General features: G+C 37.2%; 3 protein-coding genes across 17 annotated transcripts; 2 read left to right on the forward strand and 1 right to left on the reverse strand.

Moving 5' to 3' along the window:
- Positions 1–320: 320 nt before the first annotated feature.
- LOC140015313 (probable dipeptidyl-peptidase 5) lies at positions 321–8,131 on the forward strand. Of its 2 annotated transcripts, XM_072067470.1 has the most exons (18): positions 321–679; positions 823–1,010; positions 1,294–1,398; positions 1,498–1,569; positions 1,754–1,901; positions 2,843–2,925; positions 3,191–3,246; positions 3,828–3,964; positions 4,053–4,143; positions 4,228–4,293; positions 4,405–4,627; positions 5,474–5,575; positions 5,960–6,045; positions 6,136–6,258; positions 6,773–6,842; positions 6,991–7,082; positions 7,358–7,462; positions 7,540–8,131. In XM_072067470.1, exons 1-18 carry the CDS (start codon positions 336–338, stop codon positions 7,651–7,653), a joined length of 2,205 nt encoding a protein of 734 aa, XP_071923571.1. In that variant the 5' UTR covers positions 321–335; the 3' UTR covers positions 7,654–8,131. The 2 variants fall into 2 exon arrangements, 1 of the variants encoding a protein (XP_071923571.1); XR_011821919.1 differs by lacking the exon at positions 7,540–8,131 and having other exon boundaries at positions 6,773–6,869; positions 7,358–7,385.
- Positions 8,132–9,463: 1,332 nt separating this feature from the next.
- On the forward strand, positions 9,464–18,114 carry LOC113711044 (probable dipeptidyl-peptidase 5). Of its 4 annotated transcripts, XR_011821914.1 has the most exons (20): positions 9,467–10,267; positions 10,380–10,902; positions 11,030–11,217; positions 11,574–11,678; positions 11,780–11,851; positions 12,047–12,194; positions 12,507–12,589; positions 13,248–13,303; positions 13,787–13,923; positions 14,027–14,109; positions 14,186–14,268; positions 14,445–14,667; positions 15,372–15,473; positions 15,590–15,675; positions 15,759–15,881; positions 16,438–16,507; positions 16,695–16,786; positions 17,142–17,246; positions 17,341–17,724; positions 17,832–18,114. XR_011821914.1 is itself a non-coding variant. In XM_072067431.1 (19 exons), the coding sequence occupies exons 2-19, from the start codon at positions 10,727–10,729 to the stop codon at positions 17,343–17,345; spliced, it is 1,956 nt and encodes a 651-aa protein (XP_071923532.1). In that variant the 5' UTR covers positions 9,464–10,267; positions 10,380–10,726; the 3' UTR covers positions 17,346–17,458. The 4 variants fall into 4 exon arrangements, 3 of the variants coding, with proteins under 3 accessions (XP_071923532.1, XP_071923530.1, XP_071923531.1); XM_072067431.1 differs by lacking the exon at positions 17,832–18,114 and having other exon boundaries at positions 9,464–10,267; positions 17,322–17,458; XM_072067429.1 differs by lacking the exon at positions 17,832–18,114 and having other exon boundaries at positions 17,341–17,752.
- A 1,639-nt stretch (positions 18,115–19,753) lies between these two features.
- LOC113712889 (uncharacterized) lies at positions 19,754–27,362 on the reverse strand. Of its 11 annotated transcripts, none has more exons than XM_072067433.1 (6): positions 27,062–27,362; positions 24,216–24,298; positions 23,871–24,021; positions 22,698–22,755; positions 21,362–22,612; positions 19,754–20,481 (listed from the first exon to the last, which is right to left on the reverse strand). In XM_072067433.1, exons 5-6 carry the CDS (start codon positions 21,646–21,648, stop codon positions 19,887–19,889), a joined length of 882 nt encoding a protein of 293 aa, XP_071923534.1. In that variant the 5' UTR covers positions 21,649–22,612; positions 22,698–22,755; positions 23,871–24,021; positions 24,216–24,298; positions 27,062–27,362; the 3' UTR covers positions 19,754–19,886. The 11 variants fall into 11 exon arrangements, with proteins under 11 accessions (XP_071923534.1, XP_027092309.1, XP_027092307.1 ...); XM_027236508.2 differs by having other exon boundaries at positions 21,362–21,774; positions 22,687–22,755; XM_027236506.2 differs by having other exon boundaries at positions 22,687–22,755.

The raw sequence follows: 27,362 nt of genomic DNA on the forward strand, positions 1-27,362 counted from the left end.
AATCCATTCATTAAGTTCAATAGTTCCAAAAATCCAAATTGAGCATTTTTTGAGCCATACAAGGCTTTGTTTGGACAGCAAATCAACTTTCAGAGTGGAACCTTAGATATATACTTGTTCATTGTCATGTAAAAGCATAAAAATCTTGTAGTAATGCCATTAAATCTTATCTATGCGGGAAATAATTCTTTCCTCTTAAAAGAATAAAATATTTTCACTAGTTATTAAAACCATAATTGTGTAATATCCAAGAAAAGAGAACTAAAAAAAATTTAACCAGTGTGCAATAAAATAATGGCGAGACAAGCTGAGAAAGAAAAACCCAAACCAAACCAATGGCACTTTCAACTTCATTTACGGCCATATCCGCGCTGACTCGCTACAGAAGACGCCACCACTTTAACCCCTTCTCCACGACGTCGTTTATTTCCTCCTCATTCAACCACATTTCCAGAAAAATTCAACTCCTTCGCACTGCTGCTTCCCACTGTCACACCCAGTCTTCACCCAAAATGTCCTCAGTAACCGCGGAGAATACTAAAATCACCGCCCCATACGGTTCTTGGAAGTCCCCGATAACTTCCGACCTTGTCTCCGGCTCCGATAAGCGCCTAGGTGGCACTGCCGTCGACGCCCTCGGCCACCTCTTCTGGGTCGAGACCCGCCCCAATGAATCAGGGTATATAGAAATTTCCACTCTTTGAAGGGTTTTGCAGGGTTTAAGTCGTCAATACTTCGTAGTAGCATAAGAGTTGAATAAATTTTTCTTTTTTACTTATTTTTATTCTATTTCATCTTTTTTTCTATGGTTGATGGGTTCAGACGGTTGGTGCTGGTGAAGCAAGGAGAAAAAGAAGGGGATGACCCTATTGATATCACCCCAAAGGAGTTTTCTGTGAGGGCAGTAGCTCAGGAATATGGAGGTGGGGCATTTAGGATATTTGGAGATACAGTGATTTTCTCGAATTACAAGGATCAGAGGCTCTATAGGCAGTCATTATCTTCAAAAGGTTTGATCTTTCACTTTTTCTCTTTTCTTGTTTTCCGTCCTGGGATTTTTTCCTATGCTTTAGCTGAATTAAAAACTGGGTTCTATCCAATCACCAAAGCTTTAAAGCTTTGCTTTCTTATGAGCACTGGTTCTAATTGCTTAGTTTTGTTGTTTTCTAGAATCTAATTTATTGTAGTGTAGCAACCTCTTAGGTATTGCAAATAGCCAGTAAATGATTGAGTTTTACTCAGTTTACTACTTTTTGTTTTGGGTTTAAATATGAGTACTTGCTCTGTTGGCAGATTCTGCTCCTTTGCCATTTACTCCAGATTATGGCAGACCGCTCGTGTCTTATGCAGATGGAGTTTTTGATGCACGGTTTAGTCGTTTCGTGACAGTACAGGAAGGTAGCTGTTAGCATGTATTTATTGATTTGAGGTTATTTAATCAACCATCAGAGTTAATTGTAAATATTGGTTAATTGTTTTAAATTTTATGTTTGACAGACTGTTGTGAAAGTGCTATGAATTCTATAACAACTATTGTGTCATTTGATATCCGTGATGAGAGCGTTCAAGGTAGGCTTTACATTGTCTAATCTCTTTTAGACTAATACCTTTCTTATTCTGTCTGTGAGTTGCAAGTATACCGGTTCAAAGATTGCTTCTTTGTTCCTTTAAGTTGCTTGTACTCTGATTTGTGTCGATGAACCATGATGATTGTTTCTTTTGACTTGTCTGGTGTGCACCATCAACAATGCAGAACCGAAAGTACTGGTTTCTGGCAGCGATTTTTATGCTTTTCCTCGTTTGGATCCAAAAGGAGAACGGATAGCCTGGATTCAGTGGAGCCATCCCAACATGCCATGGGACAGATCAGAACTTTGGGTTGGCTACATAAGTGATTCAGGGTATGCAGCAGTTTCTCTCTGAGGTGTAGGCTGTCTGCTTGAAACTTTGGATTGGTAATTTGACTGATAATGGGTGCATATTGTGCATTTTTATCACTGATAATGGATGTTGATAGGATGCACAATTATTTCAATTCTCTTTGCTTTTCCTTTTAGTGGAAGTCTTCTTTGGGTATGAAGCTTCTTGAAAACTTTACTTTGTTACTTGTGTCACAATAAGGTTTTTTTCATCCATTTAGTTAATTTTGCTTCCAAAAAAAAAAGAAAGTGTTTGTTTTGCTTCAAATATATTTGTATGTGATTGTGTTCTCGAGAAGGCAAATCTTACTTGTTGATGGCTGTGGCAGGCTTTTACACCAGAAAAAACGTGGAGAATTAAAAATAAGTAGAGTTCAAGAAAAACTTATAGATGTTCCCTGAAGATGATAAAGCTTTGATTTGAAACTTTATGTGGCTTCTTGTGTGTGAAGTTCTCTCCTTGTTTCCATGTCTCCACTGGCATGAAATTGGTAGTTGTCTTCATACGACTTTAATAACAACCCCCAAGATGGTCAAACTTGGACGTCAGTCCTTCATTCGCAGCTGAGGCATTTGCCTTTCTGATCTTTAATGCTATTCTTTTCTGACTAAATATTTGAACTCAAAGAAGGCACTTTTTTTTTTTTTTGGCAAGGTTCAACATAGTATGAGGATTTGTCTGCATAAATTCCCTTAGTTCCTTTGCACCAAGTAAATGCTGGTTGCAGATTTATGTAAGTCTCCCATTTAAGATCCGTCAAAAGACTTGTACTTGGATCCATCAAATGACTTGTGTTTGGATCACTGAGGTGTGAATTCTTGTTGGCAAATGCTAATTCCGGTATCATTGATAACCTTCTACGAATAAATCTCTCGTCTTTTGTCTTCTGTTGGTTATTTGAAATATTACTTTTCTGTAACAGAGACGTGCATACACGGGTCTGCGTTGCAGGTGGTGATCCAACACTTGTGGAATCTCCAACTGAGCCCAAGTGGTCACCTCAAGGTATTTCCACTAGCTTACTTTCTTTACTAGAAAACGAGGATATTGGTGTGGCAAATATGAGAATTTCTTTGCGCCTGTTGAACATGTCTAGTTTCCATTACAGACATTGGTATTCCTTCATCATATTGTAATAGGCATATATTGTGCATTCAACTTACTCGACTCTGAAATTCTTGTTTTATGTGGAACTGCTGTATAGTGTTAACTGTTTTAGTATCTTCAATGCCTCAAGACTGTGTGTTAATTGCTGTGCTTGCTATTGCAGGAGAACTGTTCTTCATTACTGATAGAAAATCTGGATTTTGGAATCTCTACAAATGGGTAAGCTTGCTAGAAAACTATCATTTTGAGATTTTCTCCCTATCTGCAATTTTTTGATAATCTGAGATGTTCCTAGTGTTGATACTCATGTCTTTTGTTGCTACCAGTTATTATTCAATTGTAATATGTGTCATTTGTTCTTTAAGTGTCTCTAAGATCACATTTTTGATGATCTCCTGGCAATTACTGCGAACCCTTGTTCATTTATCCTGAGTCAAATTATGAAGTATATCTTATCAACCTTTTGGGTCGCCTTCGCTTCAAAATAGGTCTGACTCACCTAAATACAGTTCTAGTTGGACAAATGCACTGATCCTCTTAAAAGTTTGATATGATGCCATTTTTAGGGTGCTCCTTGACTTTTCTTCACTTTCTTCTTTTCTTTTGTGTGTGTGTGTGTGTGTGGGTGTCTGTGCGCTTGTGCGTGCATGCATGTGTGTGTGTGTGGCGGTTTGGGGGTGATGTGGCAGCATTGCATGTCTGTTATCAATCAGCAACATCCTTTTCTTGTGAGATAGGTTGGATTGCAGTTTGAGTGACTCAAAGTTGATTGTAATATGATGTCATTTCATTGATAACAGATTGAAACTTCTAATGAAGTGCTTCCAGTTTACACATTGGATGCTGAGTTCGCAAGACCTCTGTGGATTTTTGGCATGAATTCCTATGATTTCATCTTTGATAAAGATCAGAAAAACCTCATTGCCTGCAGTTACAGGTTGCCCCTAGGATTGTTTTCACAACTTACTTTATTCCTGTATGATTATATCCTTTGCAAGTATTAATGTTGTGTGATTGATATGCAGGAAGAATGGCAAGTCATATCTTGGTATTCTCGATGCTGCCCAGAACACTTCATTGTCAGTTGAAATTCCATTCACGGACATTAACAACATTGTATGGTGATGAGACTTTATGTCTGTTGCTTTAAAATCCTTTAGCCTAGAATGATAATGACTGAAAGATTTGTTGCTATTATAGACTTCTGGGCTTGACTGTCTATACATCGAGGTAGCTTCTGCTGTTCATCCATTGTCTATTGCGAAGGTGCTGACTTCTTTTCTTGCTCATATTAAAGCATATTATGTTATTTTGATTCATACTTTTCAAACCCATGATTTCAAGAGTTTGTAATGGTTGTTCTTTCTTGGTTGGCAGTTGACTTTAGATGATCATAAATCAAAAGCAGTTGATTTCAAGATCATGTGGTGTTCTTCATCCATTAGTTCAATTGACAAATCATATTTTAGCATGCCAGAAGTGATAGAATTTCCAACTGATGTCACTGGTTTGAATGCATATGCATACTTCTATCCACCTACCAATCCCATTTATCAAGGTTATCTAGAAGAAAAGCCTCCACTACTATTGAAAAGCCATGGTGCGTTTTGGTTCTTTTGTGTGTGCGCGCGCGCGCGTGAGATTTATCCTGCAAAGTTTTTATCTTTGTCGAAATTGTTTGAAGCCTTGGTATCAGAAATGATTGGATTTCCCTGATGTGGTTAACAAGGATTTGGGACATTTTAGTCTTAGATATTCTATCCTGTTGAAAGTTGTCATGTTTACATGTTGGGGGAATCCAGCTTCACATGTGAATTTGCAGGATTTTTTTTTGTGGAAATTAGCTTCTGTATCTTGAGGGTAGATGAGTTGCTAACACTACATGGATATGGTTTTTTGTTTGGCTTATTTGTGGGGGGAAGTTCCCACTGTGTTTACAGAAAAGATAAACTGTAAGGAATGATGCACGACCTGGGTTTGGCCCTGGTGTGTTCCACAATTCTTTAGACATTGGTAAAAAAATTGTGTGTTCCACAATTCTCTAGACATTGGTAAAAAAATTATGTCTTTTTTTGTCATCAGACTGCGACTTAAAAATGTTTTGCCCATAATCATTGTATGCATTTTCCATGCCAAATACTCTAGATGAGATTCTTCTGGTTGAATAGTTGATTGGTTAATTATGTTAAGGATGAAGATTCTGATTTTAATGACGCAAATATCAGCTTATTTCTAAGTTTAGAACTGGCTAGTTGATGACTTTGGGTTGGTAACTGATTCTTAGTCCTTTTGATGAAATGATGGTAGTAAACCAAAGCTTAATGCTTAATTTTTGTTCAAGAACTACGTTTCATAGATAGGAACCTTTATTAGTTTTAGGCTAGTCTTAAATTAGTATTCGTGTTATTCGTTGACTTCAATGAAATATGTTTTTCAACTGCTATAGGAGGCCCTACTGCAGAGACACGTGCTGTCTTAAATCTTAGCGTGCAATATTGGACCAGTCGGGGTTGGGCATTTGTCGATGTTAATTATGGTGGAAGTGCTGGTGGGTTTTCATTCTATTTATTCATTCTTCAGTATCTTCTAAAGTTTCAGCAAGATTACTATGACATACATTGGAAAGAAAGAGGTTCTGTGCAAGGAAACATTCTTTTATCGTGTTGGCACTAGTTGGCAAGCAGGTAGTACTTTACTGAGCTTATAGCTGGAGAACTTGAAGCACTTGATTTGCTGTTTTGTTTCAACTGCTTATTGTTGGTTTTTGGCGTTCCAAGTATTTTATCTCCACTTACTACTTAAACTTGCTAGTTTATCATTTTAGTTTAATGGCATGAAATTATCCATTTTTAGAGTATGTCTTTTAGCCATCTTTTCGACTTATACTCTTTACTGATGTCCAATCCAACTAATTGCATTTCAAAATTTAAAGGTTACGGCAGAGGATATCGAGATAGGCTGTTAGGACAGTGGGGAATTGTCGATGTTAATGACTGTTGCAGTTGTGCAAAGTTTTTGGTAAACGATAGTTTCTTTAATTCCACTGAATGATGGAAAATGCCCCTGAATATCTGGTTAGTTTGTCCTGAATTTTGTTTGATGTTCAAGGTTGACAGTGGAAAAGTTGATGGTGAACGGCTTTGTATTACTGGGGGCTCTGCTGGTGGATACACAACATTGGCAGCGCTTGCATTTAAAGATACATTCAAAGCCGGAGCTTCCTTGTATGGTGTGAGTGCTTAATCAGCTTTTGTCAAATTTTGCTAGTTACATACTTCACTTCTTCTCTTGGTTAGGTTTGTAAAATTTTCCAGTCAATTTCTCTCTCTTTACGAGTGTTATTGGCGTATGGCTTTGCCTTAGGTAGTATATGGCGTTTGTAGCTTCAATTTCTACTTGCAGTAGTGTACATAATCTTTTCCCTCAGATCTATCAATTCTGATTAGTTTCTTCCCACGTAAACAACTGAGTAAAGCTTCTTTCGGATTGGTGAGTACCATGTGACCCTATTTGGCTGGCAATTCACAAAAACTCTCTTTCATTTATGTAAACATAATGGTTTCATTAATCTTAAAGGAATCCTGTCTAACTTTTGGATTCTGTTCACGTTTATTTTTGTAATTATCTTGCTATTGTTGGTTTTCTGCTCTAGATTCTTTTTTTTTTTTTTTTTTTTTTTGAGGTATGCATATTGGTTCTGCTTCTGAAGTAATGTTTTTTCTTCACATTCTTCTTTAAAAAACAGGTAGCTGACCTGAAGTTGTTGAGATTAGAGACTCACAAATTTGAATCTCACTACATCGACAATCTTGTTGGTAATAACTCAGTTGCATTCTTTTACTGTAAGCGAATCACAATTCATGCATTTCTTGCTCGTTTCTTCAAAATATTCTGTTCTTTGGAGAGCTTCCAATTGCATATTACTTGACAACAAACTGAGTACACCTTTTGAAATTGTTGCAGGAAGTGAAAGAGCATATTTTGAGAGGTCACCTATAAATTTTGTTGAGAAATTTTCATGCCCAATAATTCTATTCCAAGGATTAGAAGACAAGGTGTGAACAATAGTGATTATACCTGCCTTTCTTACAATACTATTATGATTATTCTTCTTTTCAATGCTTTTGGTGTTTGCGGCTCATAACCGACAGAAAGAGAACATGACGCTATTGCTTGTGTGAGGAACAATTAAGATGTTGTCATCCATCTTGAATGTGACTCTTCTATGACAATCAAAATGAGGTTCCTTTTTCTTGGAGTAGCTTGTTTAAACCGGTCATTGACATAATCATGTAAATGCATTCAATCATTATTGGCCTTCATTTTGCAGGTTGTCCCCCCTGAACAAGCACGCAAAATTTATCATGCACTGAAGGAAAAAGGGTTGCCTGTTGCTCTTGTAGAGTATGAAGGAGAACAACATGGTTTCCGAAAGGTATGCACCATAAGATAAGTTCTGGTACAGCAACTGTTTAACATACAAATCATAGCTGATTAACTCGTCTTCCATAGGCTGAAAACATCAAGTTCACGCTTGAACAACAAATGGTGTTCTTTGCACGTTTGGTGGGAAATTTCAATGTAGCAGATGAGATCACCCCCATCAAAATTGATAACTTTGACTGAGGAACTGGTAGTGGGTCCATTGGTGGTAGCTTTAAGAGATTTCAGGTACAACAGCAAGATGGATTATTGGTATCTTCGATTCTGAGACGATGCGATTATGCATATGATCCGATGATCATACTGGAGTATGGTACACGTTCTTGTTTTCTTGAGGGACCATGTTTGGCATGTCTACTTGTAGTTATGTTTTGGATTCCAAAAATGTTAAACCACACGGTGAGGTTCAATACAGTTGACGGACAGTGCCAAGCTAAGGATGTGGAGTCCGGAAATTTGCTCAGCAGCAAAAAGATATATTACATCAGTTGGTACTTTTTTGGGTTGAAAGCTATTTGGAAAAAATGTTTCGGTACTATTTACTATAGTACTCTTTTTAATGTGATGTATGTCGGATAAAAAGATGGTCTAATAATGTGTTTTGTGAATAATAAATTTTTTTCTTCTAAATAATATTTTTTGGCGATGCAGAATTTCCTAAGTTTGCCTTCTTGCTGACGGTAGATGGATTTTGAGTGCAAAATATTCTCCAATTACCCGAATGTACCATTTAACTTTTTTGGATCCACTTGTATGACTTCTGTAAATGTTTCGGAGGTTTCTTGATTTTAACCTTCACTCCCTGGCTCAAAAAAAAAAAAAAAAAAAAAAGAATTTCTCTGCGTGGTTCCCTTATTACTGGTTTGATCGTTACAAACGACAAAAATTTGAGCAGCTGAGTTGAATTCGGATTGGCTCTTGTTCTTGATGCAATCTCAGGAAGGCCTGTTTGGAAGTGAATTTTTTGGCCAAGTTTTTTAGCTACTAGTTTTTTAACAACTTTAATTACAGGAATCCAAAAAAACTTATCAAATTTTTTAACCTACACATCTCAAAATATTTAAATTACTATCTTTTCTTCTTCTTTCTCTCCCACCCCATCCACCATACCTTCATCGCCGGCCACCACCTCCGCCGCCGTTTTCGGCGCCGGCCACCTATTCCGCTGCCGGTGTTCCTTTTTTTTTTTCCTTCATTTCTCCCTCCCTCTCTCCTTCCTTGAAAACCTCCTCTTCTTTTAAAAACCCTGTTCAATAACCATTGTTGATCAAGAAGCCTTACCATAACCACTGTTGCCCCTTCCATCACATGACCAGAAGTTAACAAATGCAAAATTGGCGCATGCCATATCTTCACATAGCCAGATGTTGGTGGGGATAAGTCATGAAGTTCAGCAAACTGGTTCTCTCCCAAGAAATTAGGCAGAGGGGAAGGGGTGGCGGGGCAGAGGGGGAAGGGGCAGCTTGCTTCCACTGGTGGCGGGCAAGGCTGATTCACTGAGCCTATCCGCCCGCAATCCGTATGGGACATCTTCCCCTGAGCTGGTGAGAGAAGGAGGAAGGGGCAGTGGGGGTGGCGGGGGAAGGGGTGGTGGGCTAGAGGGGGAGAGGGCAGTGGGAGAAGGTGGCGGGGTAGCGGGAGAAGGGGCAGAGAGGGAAGGGGTGGCGGGGCAGAGGAGAGGGGGAAGGGGCAGAGAAAATGGCGGGAGAAGGGGGTAATGCGGCAGCAGGGAAGGGCTGGCGGGAGGAGGGGGTGGCGGGCAGCGGGGGAAGGGGCACAGGGGAAGGGGAAGGGGCAGGGCAGAAGGGTGGCGGGACAGCGAGAGAAGGGCTGACGGGGAGAAGGGGGCGGCGTGCAGAGGGGAGAGGGAAGGGGCAGAGAAGGTGGCGGGGGGAGGAAGTGGCGTGGCAACAGGGAGAGGGGGCTGGCGAGGGAAGAAAGTGGCGGGGAAAATGCAGAGAAGAGGAGAAGGGGAGAGGGGGCTGGCGGAGGAGAGAGGGTGGCGAGAGAGGAAAGGAAGAAGAAAAAGAAAAAGAAGAAAGAGAGGAAAGAAAAGAAAAAGGAAAAAAAGAAAGAGAAAGAAAAAAAGAAAGAAAGAAAAAAAAGAAAAGGAAAAAAAAATGCACCTTACAAAATTTTTTATCTTACAAAAACTTCTACAAAAAATTTTTTCACCAAACTTCTACAGTACACTATAGTAAAGTTTTAGACAAACTCCCAAAAAACTCAGTTTACAAACATATGTGGCAACTTGCAGTCAACTTTGTCGAATAAACCTGGCTTAATTCTCCATGATGTTAAACTTGGCTGGCCAAATTTCACACCCTGACAAAAAGATTAAACATTCACGGACAAAGGTCCTTGCTTTGTCGGATAAACTGGGCTTAATAAACATCTGCATGTCGAATAAACTTGGGGGTGGGCGTGATTGGCTACAAATGGACAACCACTTTCCGTTGTAACAGAGCTGTTCGTCGGTAAAATGTAAATGTGGACTTCTTCCGGAGTAACCTGTGACCTATTATAGCAGAATTTTTGTTGACTCTGTTTCACAGAAATATCTTCTCATCCTAAAGACTTTGCGGATGTTTCTGAGGACTTCTCCACATTCATGGGCTCCTCGATTGACTTCTAACAGGGGGGGGGGGGGCAATAGTCAAGGTGAAGTTGGAGAAGAAAGATGGATATTCAGAGGATGCTAAACAGTGTGATTTTCTACCGGACCCAAATACATTACGTTTGCTTGCTCTACCGTTTTCGCTGCTGAAGGCTTTGCTGCACGCGGAGGAGAGGAGACGTGAGTTTATCTTCGTTTTAACATTTGTGTTTCTCATATCGATACTTTGTTTTTTCTTGGTGCAATCTGTTTCCCGTACATGATGGCTGCTTGGTTTATTCCTTACATTCAGAGAGAATTGCCTTTTAAGCAATGCAAGATTTTCCAGAATCGAAGTCAAATTCTTCAGAATCAATCAGTACCAGCATTGCAGTCCAAAAAGGTTTCAAGGAAGTTTTGGAAGCCACTGGCAGCATGGCACTAACACTTGTATCAATTCATTGCTATATTAAACTCCGTTTCCGGCATTCTTTGGACTATTATAACACCTCACTTCAGTTCCCTAAACAAAAATGATAATTTTTTTAAAAAATATATATATAACATCTCTCACTTCCATGATCAACCCAATTACTAGAAAATCGGACATACTTCTTTGTAGTCTCGACTACCAAGTACTACCATCAGTCTTACAGGCAAATGTCTTCGACAACCCCAGAAAACAGCAATGATGCAAAAATCATTGCACCCTACGGTTCCTGGAAGTCCCCTATCACGTCTGACCTGGTCTCCGGCTCTGATAAGTTCCTCTTTGGCATCTCTGTTGACTGCTTCGGCCACCTCTTTTGGGTAGAGTCCCGACCCAACGAATCAGGGTATACATCATTCTTCAATCTTATCTTGAGGTTTATGATTATGGTTTAGTTTTCCAGTGAAGCATTCTCTGCTTGCTTATAAATCACAAAGTTTGAATCCTGATTTCCTCTTGGTGGTTTGTTTCAGGCGATTGGTGCTGGTTAAGCAAGGAGAAAAAGAAGGGGACAAGCCAATAGATATTACCCCAAAGGAGTTCTGTGTTAGGTCGGTCACTCATCAGTTGCAAGGAGGAGCCTTTTGTATTTCAGGCGACACATTATTCTTCTCCAATTACAAGGATCAAAGACTCTACAGGCAGTCAATCTCGTCAAAAGGTAATTTCATTAACCTTTTAATTTTTGCTAGGTACTAGGTTACTCGACTTAGGTTCTTTGGCTAATACGTGTATCTTACAGCTGCTGGTAGAGTTTAAAAAAAAAAAAAGAAATTTAAAAAGCTTTTAAAGTGTAGCCTGCTTTGATTTCTTTTTAGCCGTAAGGAAATTTGCAGCTCATCAATTTAAAACAATTTTAGGTATCTTAGTGCAGTAAATTTAGTAAATTAAGGAATATTAACTAAGATTTATAGTGCAGTATTCTCATGCTAAATGCATTTAGGTGTAGGACGATTTATTGTATCCACCTTTCTGTTGACCTTTTCTTCTTAGTCTCAAGCACTTCTTTGCTGGCAGATTCTACTCCTGTGCCAATTACTCCAGATCATGGCACTCCGCTTGTGTCTTATGCGGATGGAGTTTTTGACTCGCGGTTTAATCGTTACATAGCAGTACAAGAAGGTGGATCTGATCACATTCTTGGTTTAAGTTTGCACTATTACGTTATGTAACTTTGTTTTCCCAATACCAATTTAGCTATTTCAATTTTGTATGCTTGACAGACTGCCGTGAAAGTAGCATGAATTCTATCACAACTATAGTATCCATCAATGTTGACAATGAAAGTATCCAAGGTAGGCTTTTAATCCCTTGTTCCTCATAGGTTTTTTCTTGTGTTTTATTTATTTATTTATTTTTGCATGTGTTGGCAAGTATAATTGTGGAAACAGTGCATTTTATTTGGTTGCACGCTTTTACTCTTGTTTTTTTTAATTATTTATGAAAGATATTTCTGTCTGCTTGTATTACATGCTTCACTGACATTGCAGAACCAGAAGCGTTGGTTGCTGGCAGTGATTTTTACGCTTTCCCGCGCATGGATCCAAAAGGAGAGCGGATGGCCTGGATTCAGTGGAACCATCCTGATATGCCATGGGACAGATCAGAACTTTGGGTTGGCTATATAGGTGATGAAGGGTACGCATCATAATTGCTATCTGTTAGGGGTATTGTGTCAGGTTGGAACTTTTAGATAGGTTATCTGCCTATAACAAGTTGACAATTCTTTTCTGGAGCAGGTTATTTGTAAAATGTTCAATTGGTTACCATAAACTTTCCTTTCCATTGAAGTTTCAATTTCCATTGCAGCAATTCTTATTACACTATGTTCTTTCTGTTCTTGTTTGCACATGCTAATCCTCTTTGTCTACTTATAATTGCATTTTTTTCTGATCAATTTCTACTCTTGTTTTCTTGGCTCGTGATTTAAATGTTATTTTCTTTGCCTAGGGAAATGCAGAAAAGAATCTGTGTTGTGGGTGGTGATCAAATGGTTGTGGAATCTCCAACTCAACCTAAGTGGTCTCCTCAAGGTATATGGTGAAATGTGAATTGACTTAATTGATTATAGAATGCAAGATCATGTTTATGTGATCACTTTACAATCATCAAACAAAAAACAGCTAGCTTCCCATCCTCTAGTTGTAGCTTGGTTGAATTTAAGGCAATAAGTGTCCTGATCATTTTATTGGTCATATATAAAACAAAATTGGAGCTTTGGAAACCTTACCGAGTTTTGCCTTTTTCTGAGGTGGAGGTGTCATTTTCTTTCTTTTATCAAGTGAATCCAAAAAGGATTTCTGTGGCTTACATTTGCTGTATTTTCCCTAAAACATCACATAAACTAATTACCGACCAAGTGCTCAAGAAATTGGGTGACCCAGAGAATGCTTGCTTATTTTGACATTAATCATAAAACTTTGGATAGAAGCTGTATTTGCTGTTTAGCTTACAAGAATGATCGTGCGACACCTACAGTGAGTTTGCGGCACCTGTTGATATTTCCCTGTATGCATGATGATGTTTATGCTGTAATTATATTATCTCGTTGAGAATATATATACTTATGCTTTATCCTCTTAACTGAATCTAAAATCCTTGGTTCACCTGAAATGACGTACATTTTTTAAGCTGGTGTTGTATTGCTATGCTTCAAAATTGTGGTGTTGATTGCTGTGTTTGCTGTTACAGGGGAGCTATTCTTCATCTCTGATAGAGAAACTGGGTTTTGGAATCTTTACAAATGGGTGAGCTTGTCTAAGAAAGGATCATTGTTGGGATATCCTGGTCATCTCTTGTTTTCTGGTCTCATGCGTAGTATATGTTGGCACTTATACCATGTCTTCTTGCTACTTGTTAGTTCATAATTATGTTGCATTTGCTTCCTAAATGCACCAAGGAATGCATTATTAGCTTTTTCAAAAAAGGATGATGAACTGGCATATGAAACCTATCCGTACTCAAGTTACACAGTAAATTTGACGAACCCTAGCTCTAGCACTGGCATCTTGTTAAAAGCTATCAGACATAACAGTTTGTGGCAACTCTTCACCTTTTATTTTTTGGGAGGGAGGGGGTGGGTGGCTGTCAGGTGTCAATGGAGTGTGAGAATTAGGGACCTTGAATTTTTTCGTTTTCATTTTTATCAAAGAAATACACCCCGGATGGTGTGTGTGGTTGGCTTTAGTTAACGGACTCTGACTACAATTATGTTTAATTCTTGATGATAGGCGGAATCTACCAATCTGGTGGTTCCAGTTTTCCAATTGGACGCTGAGTTTGCAAGACCTATGTGGAATTTCGGTATGAACTCATACGACTTTATTGAGGACAAAGATCAGAAAAGCTTAATTGCCTGCAGTTACAGGTTCTTCCTGAAATATGGTCTTTATAATCAATTCATTCAACGCGTTATGCTGTTTTTCCAAAAATGTGTTGCCATAAATAATTGATGTCAGAATGATGTGCAGCCAAAATGGGAAGTCATATCTTGGTATTCTGGATCCTGTTCAATGCACATTGTCACCGATTGATCTTCCGTTCACAGAAATAAGTACTATTGTAAAACCAAATACCCTCTTTGTTATTTTAAAGTTCTTATTAGCCAATATTGATAGTGCTTGAAAAAGCTATGATACTTATACAGACTTCTGGGATTCACTGCCTATATATTGAGGGAGCTTCTGCAGTTGATCCATTGTCAATATCTAAGGTGATATCTTCTCATCTTCCTCCTACTAAAGCCGTTATTTCTGTTTTTTCTTCTTCTTGAGTAACTTACTTTACCAATTGCCTTCTTTGGTAAAGGAGAATAATTTTTAGTAGAGATACTTCTAGGGTTTTCATTTGGGTCTGTGTCATTTTCTTAGATTCTTTACTGGTTGACAGGTGACTTTAGATTATCAGAAATCAAAAGCAGTTGATTTCAGGATTACATGGTCCTCTTCTCGTATTTGCTCAGCATATAAATCATATTTTAGTATGCCAGAACTGATAGAGTTTCCAACCAGTGTCCCTGGTCTGAGTGCATATGCATACTTCTACCCACCGAGCAATCCAATATATCAAGCTAATCCAGAAGAGAAGCCTCCATTACTTTTGAAAAGCCATGGTAAGTTTTGATTCCTTTTACTTTGTAAAAGGGATTCTCATAGCCAAATTATTAGAATTGTTTGGATGACAGATGTCGCTTAACAAGGAATTTGCTGCCTCATTTTCCTTTCTTTTTTCATTCTTTTGAAGTGTTTAATTTATACACGTTGCAAAGTGTCAAGCTTTGCATGTGATATTGCAAACACAACATTCCTGAGGCTGAAAATTAAAAAGAATGTTCCAATAAAAGATTAATTCTTTGAGGTTCGATGAGTATTACATAAGTCTGTGTACTGGTACTATTTGCTGCGGATCAAGGGGAACTTTGCAGTTGGTTAGGACAGAAAATGACCTGGAAGGCAAGATGGAATTTGTCCTAGGGGTTTTTTCGAGAGCCTATTACACTTATCACAAATCTGTCCTGTCTCATGTGTGCTTGAGTGATGCAAACTGGGGTGCATATGTTTTGTATAGCTGTGCATGCACTAGTTTGCTGAACGTGAATGGTTAAATGATCCTCTCCTAATTATGATGCTAGCGCAAACAACTCTGAGGGAGGATTAATGCTAGCAGCTGGTTAGATTTTAACATTTTGTGAAGTCTAATGAAGCGGTTCAAACATATTGTTTCTGAATTCAGAACATTCATCAGCTTCAGGAATCTCTTAAGTGTAATTGTAATATATTTTACATTTGGTCTAAACATTGTTTCCCAATGTTGTAGGAGGGCCTACTCTGGAGACACGTGCAATCTTAAACCTTGGTGTTCAATACTGGACAAGTCGTGGTTGGGCAATTGTGGATGTTAACTATGGTGGAAGTTCTGGTATGTTTGTAATTTTATGTATCAAAATTTTCAGTATGTTCAGTTTTCAGTAACTGCATAGATTAAAAGCACAGTTATTTCTTCTGCTAAAAAATTTTTACATTTAACATTTGAAGGCTATGGCCGAAGATATCGAGAAAGGATATTAGGACAGTGGGGAATAGTTGATGTCAATGATTGTTGCAGTTGTGCAAAATTTTTGGTAAATAGTTTTCCTTTTTTCCCTTAGTAATAGATCGTAATCACTTTCTGTTTGAGTTGGATAATTTTTGTTTAACTTTCTAGGTGGATAGCGGAAAAGTAGATGGTGAACGGCTTTGTATTACTGGGGAATCAGCTGGTGGGTACACCACTCTAGCAGCTCTTGCATTCACAGAAACATTTAAAGCTGGAGCTTCCTTGTTTGGTGTGAGTGCTTGATCTACTTCGGTGTTACGGTGGTTAAAAGCTGAACTTTTTCCTTGTCATGGCTGTTGATGTTTTTGCTTTTTTTTTTTCCGGTTAACTTCTGTACTTGTATATCCTCTTCATGTGCTTATATGCTGGCTGCAAGTTGCATGCGGTCTCCTGATTCCTGAACGTTCAGGATGGAGCTTTTTTCGGGCCACCTTGTATAACTTGCATTATCTGACTATACTACCAAAGTGTGCTACCAAAATAATCTCTAGGGCCGAACAAACTGCATCATATGTTCAAACATCACGCAAATAGATTATCATTGTGCTTTTTTGGGTCATAGTGCTTTCAAAGCTTTCTGCTGATTTTTTCTCAGTAACGGTCTTGTATTTAGATTTGGTACAATTTGGTGCTTTTTAACATTCTCTTCATTCTTGCCTTACCACCAAGCTTGAGTCTGCTGCTTTTCTACGTAGTTTCAATAATCGAAAAAAAAAAGGTTTCACGGACTCAGGGATTCATATTCTTAGAAACGATAACTTGTTTATTCACATTGTTCAACGTACAGATTGCTGATCTGAATTTGCTGAAAGAAGAAATGCACAAGTTCGAATCGCACTATACCGACAATCTTGTTGGTAACAACTGTTCTTTGACGCTTATCTTTTTATGTTACATTTGTTTGGTAATAACTGAGTAACGTTATTTTGGTGAAAGAAGATACGACCATGCAAATTTTTCCTAGATCTGTTTCCATTTCTTTAGAGTGGATATTGTACAATTTTGCTTAATCGCAAGTCAAGGCAACCTTTTGTGTACTTGCAGGAAGCGGATCTGCGTACTTTGAGAGATCACCTATAAATTTTGTAGATCAATTTTCTTGCCCTGTGATTCTATTTCAAGGATTAGAAGACGAGGTATGCCGATCACTGTTTTCCTTTTGCTATTTGATTTGGTTCCTGGACAATTTACCTTAAAGCTGTATTCCTGAGGAAGAGTATAGAGAAAAATGGAAACAATGAAGCATTTGATCACATCTCCATCACCCTGGAAAGTTGTTTGCATGGGCTGGAGTCAAATGTTGACATGCCTTCAGCCTTCCCCTTTTGTAGTTGTAATATTTTATCTTTTTGGTCTTTGTGGCTGATAACAGTTAGTTTCAAAGCAGAAAAAATAATTAATTTATGGTAAATTGGACCTCTCTATTCACATTAACAAGTATATGGTCTTTAAATCAGCCCAAACGACTTCAGTGAATTCATCATATTGCAGGTTGTCCCTCCTGATCAAGCACGAAGAATCTATACTGCATTGACGGAGAAAGGGTTGCCTGTTGCTCTTGTGGAGTACCAGGGAGAAGGGCATGGTTTTCGGAAGGTATGCATCCGAGAAAGGGTATTACTTTACTGCAGCAACCACTCTGCAGACTAATAACTACTGATTGATATACAGTACTTCTCATGTTATGCAGGCTGAAACCATCAAGTTTACCCTCGAACAACAAATGGTGTTTCTTGCCAGGATGGTGGGACATTTCGACGTAGCAGATGAAATCACTCCCATCAGAATTGATAACTTTGACTGAGGCGTCCGTAGTTGATGTTGGAGTCCGCTATTACGGCTGATACAAACCTTTACTGCACATTTTTTGTATGAAGAATTTTACGCAGCACTGATGATTATTCTGTGCAGCTGGAGTCTGCTATAACTACTTGTGTTCAGAGCCGCCTGATTCTGATTCATGCACTCGGACGTTACCACCAAGAGCGTGGAAATCTTGGGTGCTCTTCTCGACCAACTATGCCCATAGACCATATCCATGAATGATTTAACACGAGAGAAAAAATAATGAAAGGTATCAGGGTTTACATTTGCTGATCTCATTCCTCATTCTTCAATGACTTGCCATCTTTTTCAGCCATCAATCATCCCTTGGATGAATTTTCCTCATATTGCGGCCAGGTAAGGAAGAATGTAGAATTTCAGCTTCGCCGATGCAAGATGCTATTTTTGGTCCCTGAGGCAGGAAAGGCGAACTCGAGAAAGCCGTAAGGCACTAATTTTCTCACCTATTTGATCCTTTTATGAAAAGGCTGCGTAAGCGCTATCTGCCATATTGCCATTTTTTCTTAAACGCACAATCCAAATGCTGTAACAGATACCTTTTCTTAGTGAAAATAGCAGAAAAGATTCCTTCAAGAAAAAAAAAGAAGGCAGAAAAGAAACAACTCGTTCCAGCGTAGCTTGTCCTGATCTTATCTTTTTATTGGACTTGAGATTCCAAGCTTTATAATGAGGTAGATAAATTTCAAAAAAAAAAAAAAGAGAACTTAATACTAGTCGAATTTGAAATCTGATGGTCATTTGATTAGCGTACCCACCATTTAAATTAAATTTTAGGTATTAATCCTAATCTTACAATTAAGTCCAATGAAAGCGCGCCATGTGAATCAAGATGAGTGTTAACTACTTCATTTCTCCATTTTTTTCTCTTTTCACGCTCTTTTTTATCTCTCAACAACTACTAGAATCAATATTTGAACCCTAAACTTAGTAGCGAAGGAAACTTTAAAAATTCTCTTCTGGCCACTGAATCACTGAACCAGCTCCAGTGATACTAATTATCCTATCTCGACTGCTAAGAAGATTTATCAAAGAATCAAAATTTGACTCCCAAATTGTACATAAGGCCTGAGATTTGGGTGGTCAAGACTTGCACCGTGAGAGATCATATCATCTAAAATTTTGGTGGAGGAAAGACCAAGTTTGAATTTATTACGGGGTAGAACTAAAAATTAAACAGATTTTAAGGCATTCAACTCTGATTTTCAAGCTCTTGGGGGGGGGGGGGGGGGGGGGGGGGCTTGCCATCGAGCCATGGCAAAGTTGGAAACATGATCAGAAATAAAAACCAGTAAGATAACACGGTAAAGAGCTACGTGTAACACGAATTTGCTGTGCATGTGGATGAGTCTCTGTCGCAAATCTGAGTATCCTAACACGTGTACATCTCTAATCACATATATATGACAAGATTTTAGACAAATTAACGCTTTACAGGTAGAGGCAAATTGAGAGAGTGGCAAAAATGGAGTCAACGAAGGAGAGAAAAGAGAAAGTGGAGAAGGGGCAAACGGAACAGAAGGGAAGTGTTGATCCAATAGCCAAGGCTAGGGAGGTACTTCAAGAAGCTGTCATTAGCAAAGATGATGGAAAGGCTCAGGGCGATAATAATGACGAGAAGGAAGGAGCAAAAGACCCTGATGACATTTTGGTTTTTGCTAGAGCTGTTCACCACACTGATTCCTCGCTTGATTGATATATAGCTACATGACGAGAAGTATCTATGAAGTGTAAATGAGACGAAGAGGGTTTTAGAGGTGACTGGCCAGTCTAAGTTACTGTACAATTTTCAGTTTGTTTCAATATGAGAGTTGGAAATCACAAGTTTAAATTGTTCTTACTCATTCTTGATTCTTAATTCTTTACGGAAAGGAGAGTAGCAAAAGCATGACAGGATTGATTATGCACAACATAATTTTGGATGGGAAGGATATTGCAGATATTAAATATTCTACTCAAGATTTGTGAGTTGCAACCATATATCACCTCAGAGATCTAAGCCAAGAAAAGATTGTTCCATATGAAAAATCGCAAAAAAAGTCTTAATTTCTCCAAATTTTCAAAGGCGAGGTTCTTTTACTTGCCTGGTACATCTTCTTAGTTATTGGAGAGATCATTAGAGTATATCACTTAGGTCCTTTGCAAGTAGGATGAAGTAACTAAATCCATTTTTGTCATGCTTTGTGCTCATGGCATGTATCTTAATATGAGAAGAAGATAAAGAGAATTTATAATGAAATGACAAAAAGGACAATAGTGCATGTTTCCAACCATGAATTTTTAATTCAGATGCTTTCTATCGGTCACATTGAATACTTAAGCTATGCATACAGCCATACGGGTCCACACATTGGATGTCTTTTACTACTCTCATCTCCATACCAATTTACATTTTTATATACGAAATGGGATTGCTAAGTTAGTGAAGTTACGGCTACTATCCTGGTCACTACACTCAGCAATGTCCTTTAAACTAGTCCAAGATTTTCTCTTCCGCTTGCTTGATGGTATGGAAGCTTTCTTTGCATCAACAGGAACAGAACTGCTTTCTGATTCAACAATTTTCTTGGATCCTGATCTAGTCCTTTTCCTCTTTCTTGTATCCAACAAAGTCTCAACTTTAGCCGAGGGAGTTGTAGAACTGTCATTCGCAGGATCCTTGTTAATTATTTTTTGTGAAGCAATTCCATCCACCTTGGACATGGGATCATTTTTGCTTGCTGTAATGACCTTTGCTTTGGCAAACTTTGGATGACTTGATTTGGTAGGATCTGATTTTGAAGAGACTTTGGGCTTCGATGGACACAACTCTTTCATGTAGCCTTTCGGGGTTCCTCTCTTCAAGTTTCTATGCGAACAAAAGTGGCAGCTGTAAACCACACTGTTTTCAATCGAAAGACTACGTTTCTTGCGCCTTCGCTTTGGATTTGGTTTTATCTTCTCAATCCGAACCGTACAATTATAGCCAGGTTGAAGAATAGATTCACACCTGTAGAAAAATTACAATGGTAATCAAAACATTAGACACGCAGATGAATGTTTGTATTATAATCCACCACCATGGTGGTAACAACATTAAGATTGTACTGCAGTATCTCCTTTGCTTCTATACAATCAAGAAAAATAGTCTTGCAAGAATCGATCTTTAGTAGCAAAGAGCCAGAAGGAACCATCCAGGCAGTGAAAACATCTAGAAATATGGGTGAGCATCGTTGCATCAGCCATCTGCATAAAGGGTTATATTAGGACTTCATTCTACATCTATGCTTCCTTCCTTCGCTTTCTTGCTCTAGCTGAGGGCAACTAGAGATAATAACTTGGGCCAATGAGTGTTGTACTCAGACCTATATGTCAGTTTTAGGAATGATATTACTTCCAAAACAATTCGTTGTTGTAGAAATACCAGTTAATCTTCGAGTCATGAAATTCACTAGCTACTCCTAGATAGAAGCACAAACAAAATATGTTTATCCGAAACATCAAGCATGTTTGAGGAGATTGGTTTCACGGAAGTATTTTCCCAAAATACGGTAAGACGGCCTTCTATAAGCTACTAGAGCAAATTCTACAAGAACGTTGTGTGTAAAAACTTGATTGTCCAAAACAGTTTACTCCATTACAGAGAAGAGGTCATAATCTGATAGACATACACGTAATTTAACTGTACCGCATCACAAACCAAAGCCTTTAAGCCTCTAAAATTCCTAGGAACTAATCATGGAAGCACTAAATCAAACTAAAAAACGTTACTACTGAAATAGAACACAACAACTCTAATACAACCAAATAGGACTTGTATCGAACATGTAGAATACGCCACAAGTAGAAAGCACAAAAACGATAGGAAAAATGGGAAGAATTTAGGGGACCTCTGGCAGGAGAACAATGAAGGGTCAGGAGGAACACCCAAGGCTTCAGCAGTGGCAGCCAAGCGGTGGCCAAAAAAAGCACCTAGTGAACATACGGAAGCTTCGGCAGTAGCCCAGATAGCGAGGTTTTTAAGGTGGTCCAATTTCAACATGGACTTGGGATTTACGCTGCTCTGTTTCTTTCCGCTAGATTCTTCTCTCATTGTTCCTGAAGGAGCCTGCTGCAAGTGTGGCTGTGAAGATATTGCCGCTGCTGCTGCTGTGGATGAATTCTTCTTCTTACCCATCGCTACTCAAATTTGGAAACTCAATAAAAGTATCAAAATATGTTTTAAACACTTAATGAGGAATCGCAGCCACAATATCAAGAACAGTAACAGTAAGATTCAAACTAGTAAATAGTCTGATAATACCTGAAACAAAAAAGAAAAAGAATCAGATAATTACCCAAATCAACTTAGCTAGTTGGTGGGGTTTTGATTGTTTGGACCAACGAAATAGAATAGAAAGCAGTGCCAGAGAGTGGCAGCAGCAGGGAAGAAGAGGGAGGAATGATTGAGGGACGGAATAAAAGGAGAAACTCAGGTAGAGGCCGCATGAGTCTTATGACTTACAGTCTGGGCTGGGACAAGATGGGTTCGAGACAGTTTAGCCCAGGTCATGGTATTCGGGCCAAATAACTACTACTAGTCTACTACTTGTTTTCTTTGTGAACAGATTTCGACACAAAATAGTGCGGGATAATTTCATAAACCCCCCTGAGATTTTTTATAATTACAACCACCACCTTTAAAGTTTGAAAAATTACACTTATCCGTGCGTCCGATCCTGAGGTGACTGCAATTGTTTAAAAAACTCAAGGAGGTTCCTGAAATTATACCGTGCAACAATGAAGATATTGGCTTCAGCCTCCTCGCTCCCAAACTTTAACTAACACAAGATAAAATTTTTATACTCCAAGAAAAACTTTTCATGTTAGCATAGAATTATAGTGAATTTTATGGTGAGAGCATTTAATAATTGAAAAAATGTAGTTTGGTCCATTCTAATTTGGTCTATACAATAGGAACTACTTCCATATAATATGTTATCCATGTAATCCTCTCTAGCTCACTCCCTATTAACATGAGGTGGTTTAGGTATAACAACTGGAGTTTTATAGACTTCAAGAGCTGCATATCTTGCTGCTAGGACTGAAGTGGCGGCACCAATTACAATAGCATCCTCATCATCATCACTATCGGGATCCATCTATGAAAATTTAATATAATTATTAATTGATTGCATGCATATAATTGTTAATTAGGATTTAAAGATGTACTTACCAATGGAATACCTTAGCGAATGTGTAAGGAGTACGATTACTTGAACAGAAATTCGCAACAGAAATCCAACTGCCGCCCAAAACCATGATGCCAATAAGATTACTTGTTTGGGTAATAAACATTTAATTCACGTAGCAGTAGATTATTAGTAGTGTACCAGAAAAAGCCAGAGTGATGCAGGGGTCTCAAATGCAGAGTGATGCAGGTTATACCAATAGCAGTTAATGTTCTCCTTAAATGTGGGCGGGCCCAAGAAGAATAAGAGTATATAAAGGACATAGGAAAAGAAAGTTAGCTTGTGTTCATAGTTCAGCTGTTTCAGCACCCGAGACAGAGGAAAAGAAACAATATGATTGTGTAGTCTCCTAAAACTTTTGTTAGCTACTTCATTACTTTTTCCCAGAGAACCCCTTCCAATGAATCACGTTAAAAAGTGGACAGGATTGGTAAAACAATCTTGCTGCTGAAATCTGATATTAAAATAGGAGAGTGCAACTGTCTGTACAAATGTTGCACGAAATCTGCATGAACATGCAAATACTAAGTCCCGAAGTGATCTGTGGCTTTTCTTTCTGATTAAACATCTATACAGGTCCACTTCAGTTTACAGGAAAGACAGCAAAAAAAATCAATTATGCGCTGATGTTGGAGCTTGGGGCGCAGGCTTAGCCCTATTGGCTTGAGCTGGTTCTACTTGTGATGACACATTTCAATAGAACTGAACTCATTCTTCAAATATAGAATTTTAAGTAGGACGAATATAGTCAGACATTATAGGATCTGTTATGATTCACGAAAAACAAGAATATCATTATAGCTTGTTAACTGCAACGCTGGGAGATTCTTTGCTCTCTGGGATGAACACAAGCAAACTGTTTTCCTTCCTAATCAGATTTTGTCAACTATTTACAAATGGTCTCGCCAGACTGTAAGAAAAACACTACCCTACCCTACCCTACCCGGATTCTGATTCCAAGAATCATAAAACCCCCAAAACTCAGCAGCCAAATTAATTCATTAGCATCAATCAAATCAGATTTAACCCTAATCAGGTAAGAACAAACTAAAACAAAAGCAACTCACAAAAATTCATTCAAATCCAACTTCAAGAATCTACACCAGTATTCTAGACAATTTTTCAAAGGAAAAGGGAGGAAAAAAAGGCTAATAAGAGACCATCATACCTCTGGAAATACTTAAGGAGTTTTCACCCTTGTTGGAAATGCTACTGTAGGAACGGGAATGAGATTGTGCTTAGGCCGTCAAACAAGCTTCTGAGGCTGCATAAGCAAACGCATCCACAATGGCGGGCACAGCTCACAAACAAAAAGCAGACTGAAGAGTCAGAGAGGGAGATGGTTACCGGCCGCAATGGCTAAGTCTAGTTCCGATGACTAGAGAAATGGACCACACAAACTCACACTCACACAAACGCATCCACACATGACTTGAGCCGTTGATATTGGCCGCTTTCAAAGGAAAAAAATATATGAGAGAGAGAGAGAGAGAGAGATGCCGGAGTAGCTCACCTGATGAGATGCCAAAGAGAGAGATGCCGGGAATGAAAGTTATTTTCCTGATGAGATGTCGCTGATGAGATCGAAAACCCTTGCTGGAGCCGTGAAAAGAAGAGGAAAATAACTTCTTCAACAATGATAGATAATAAGGAAGTTAACCCGTGGGTATATCCGAAATTATTTTTCTAAATTAATTAATAATTAAACAATGAAAAATATTTTTTAGAAAATCTTTTTCATCCAAACAAACAGATCCTAAGTATAAATTATAGGGTCTGTTTGGATAGCTTGTTTTTGGGACTGTTTTTGAAAAACTGTTTTTCACATTCCAAATGCTACAATAAATGTGTATTTCAAAAACAACTCCAAAAACACCATATCCAAACAATATATCAAAAACAACTCCAAATAAATATTTAATATGTTTATTTCAATTTGTATATTTCAATTATGTATAGGATATATATATATATATAATATTAATTTAAATATATTTATTTATACATATTATAAATATTTTATTTTATAAATAAATATATATTGGATAAAATATATTTTTATATATTTATAATATATTTATATAAATATTATATATTATAAATTATATAAATGATATATAATAATATGTAATTATACATTTATAAAAATATTATATATTATATATATTTGATATATACATAATATATATTATATATATTATACATTTATATAAATGTACATTTATACATAATATATATATTTATGTATATTTATAATATACTTTTATATTATGTATTATATATAATATAATACATTTATAATATATTTATACATTTATATTAATATACATAATATTAATTATACATTTATATATAATATTAATACATTTATACATTTATATTTAATATATTAATACATTTATACATAATATTAACATATATTTATAATATATTAATTTATACATTTATATAATATTCATTTATAATTTATACACATTTATACATTTATAAATATATTTATATTATGTATTATATATAATATATTTATTATATATATATATTTATATGTATTATAAATAAATATATTTATTTATAAATATTTATAAATGTATTATAAATGCATAAATGTATATAAATATAAAAATATAAAATTTATAATTTATAATTTATACATTTATACATTTATATAATATTCATTTATAATTTATACACATTTATAATAATATACATTTATACATTTATAATACATTTATATATTTATTTATAAATATATAAATATATTTATTTATAAATATATAAATATATTTATTTATAAATTTATTATAAATGCATAAATGTATAAAAATATAAAAATTATAAACTATAAATTATAATTTATACATTTATATAATATTCATTTATAATTTATACATAGGGGTGCAAACGAGCCGAACCGAGTCAAACATTGAACTTATTGAGCCAGACTCGACTACTGTATATTCGAGTTCGAACTCGAGCTCGAGAAAATTGAGCTCGAGCTCGACTCGACTAAGTAAGAAACTGGCTCGAGTTCGACTCGATAAGGCTCGATTTACTCAACTCGACAAGAGCTCGAAATGGCTCGAATTCAGCTCAAAAATTTCTATCACTAAATATAACCAGCTTTATTTAACCTGACTCCAATAGCACGTTTTAACCTATTCAATGCCTTGCAAACTTGAATATAACAATTCCAAACATGAATTAAAAGTAACAACAAACAAGTTTTTCATTGTCCAATAAATGAGATCAATTTTTTTTTCAATAACAGCCCATCTAGTAACAGAAATATAACAGAAATGAAAGAAAAAGGAACATCCTGAAGCATACAAAGTGCTCCACACGATTAACTCTGTTGAGAAAGTATGAAACAACTTCTAAGCAAAAGGAACATCCTGAAGCATACAAAACTGAGCCTAAAACATAAACAGCAAAAAAACCCAAATTGCAGCTAGTAAACTCTTTTCCTAATGTCTATAAACTCCTGTTTTCCCAGGTTTGGAATATTAAATGTAGTGCAACGCAAATCCAATCGTAGCATAAGCCAAGATTATGTAAAATAAAAAAAATCATATCAAAGATTATGTTTAATTACCTTCTTAGTTGAGTTTTGCATATTTACTCTGACCCTTGACTAAATATCATCAAAGTCATTCCATTTACTCTTAGTGCACAAATCTGTCATATCTTTAACATTTATACTTTCTCCTATCACCAGCAGCCGAAAAGGTCATTTATACTTTAACATTGATTAAGTTCACTAAGCACATAATTTCTAAACGCAATCCAGCTTGCATTTTCTAACAGGACAAGCTAAAAATTACCCCAGAATGAGAAAATAAAAAGTGAACAATCAAAAACTACAAACCAAAATTATTTCAATCAAACAGAAGGTATATTCCATGAAAATGTATGTAAGAAGTTAAAAAAAGAAACCCAACGTTCTTACCAATCTTCAAAAACCGTCCTAAATCCAAACTCAAAAAAAAAAAAAAAAAAAATAAGGAGAAAAAAATACATAGACAAAAACGCTTGTTCCAACTTCCAATCAATATCAGTACAATCTTAATTCACCGAATACCTGAGAAGAGACAAATTTTTTTTTTCGGCTAATTGATTGAAATTGGGGACGGAAATGGGAAGGAAGAGGCGATCTAAGTCTAACGAGAGCTCCAGCTCCGTCGCCATTAACAGGAAAGAGGAAATTAATAGTAATAATTTTACATCTATACATTATACAACAGGAACGAGGTGAAGAAGTCGATCTGGCTTTAATGACAGGAAACAATCACTTATTCTACCACCAAGCATCATTATACAGCAACAAAAACAGAGAATAAGGGAATAAGAGTGATGGATTACCTGTTCGCGAGGCCCTCCACCAATGGAGCTGATGAAATGTCTACCGTAGCTGAGTCTAACGTTGGCCAACAAACTGGGACTCGGAGAGAAAGGGCTCTTCAATTGAAGGACGGCAGTGGTGGTGGCAGAAGTGGCCAACTGGTGAGTGGTGAAAACAGTGGTAGCGGCGGCTAGGGTTTGCTTTTGATTTGGGGAAAGAGGAATGCCGAGTTGCCGACAGCGGAACAGCCGAGTGGGAAGAAGAAAGAGGCGTGTTTGTGTTAGGGGTGTCCGCTGTCTTGGTCCTTAGTCCTTGGAGAAA

The sequence above is a fragment of the Coffea arabica genome, chromosome 10e, assembly GCF_036785885.1.
Source record: "Coffea arabica cultivar ET-39 chromosome 10e, Coffea Arabica ET-39 HiFi, whole genome shotgun sequence".
NCBI classification, from domain to species: domain Eukaryota; kingdom Viridiplantae; phylum Streptophyta; class Magnoliopsida; order Gentianales; family Rubiaceae; genus Coffea; species Coffea arabica.

What these genes read in the sequence shown, in the direction of transcription:
- LOC140015313 (XM_072067470.1), top strand. Translation starts at nt 336, where the DNA reads ATGGCACTTTCAACTTCATTTACGGCCATATCCGCGCTGACTCGCTAC. An exon ending in TCACGGACATTAACAACATT is followed by an intron (nt 4,144 to 4,227) that starts GTATGGTGATGA and finishes TTGCTATTATAG; the next exon opens with ACTTCTGGGCTTGACTGTCT. An exon ending in TCCAAGGATTAGAAGACAAG is followed by an intron (nt 7,083 to 7,357) that starts GTGTGAACAATA and finishes TTCATTTTGCAG; the next exon opens with GTTGTCCCCCCTGAACAAGC.
- LOC113711044 (XM_072067429.1), top strand. Translation starts at nt 10,727, where the DNA reads ATGTCTTCGACAACCCCAGAAAACAGCAATGATGCAAAAATCATTGCA. An exon ending in TTAATTGCCTGCAGTTACAG is followed by an intron (nt 13,924 to 14,026) that starts GTTCTTCCTGAA and finishes AATGATGTGCAG; the next exon opens with CCAAAATGGGAAGTCATATC. An exon ending in ATTACTTTTGAAAAGCCATG is followed by an intron (nt 14,668 to 15,371) that starts GTAAGTTTTGAT and finishes CCAATGTTGTAG; the next exon opens with GAGGGCCTACTCTGGAGACA.
- LOC113712889 (XM_072067435.1), bottom strand. Translation starts at nt 21,648, where the DNA reads ATGGGTAAGAAGAAGAATTCATCCACAGCAGCAGCAGCGGCAATATCT. An exon ending in TCATTGTTCTCCTGCCAGAG is followed by an intron (nt 20,482 to 21,361) that starts GTCCCCTAAATT and finishes ATTTTTCTACAG; the next exon opens with GTGTGAATCTATTCTTCAAC.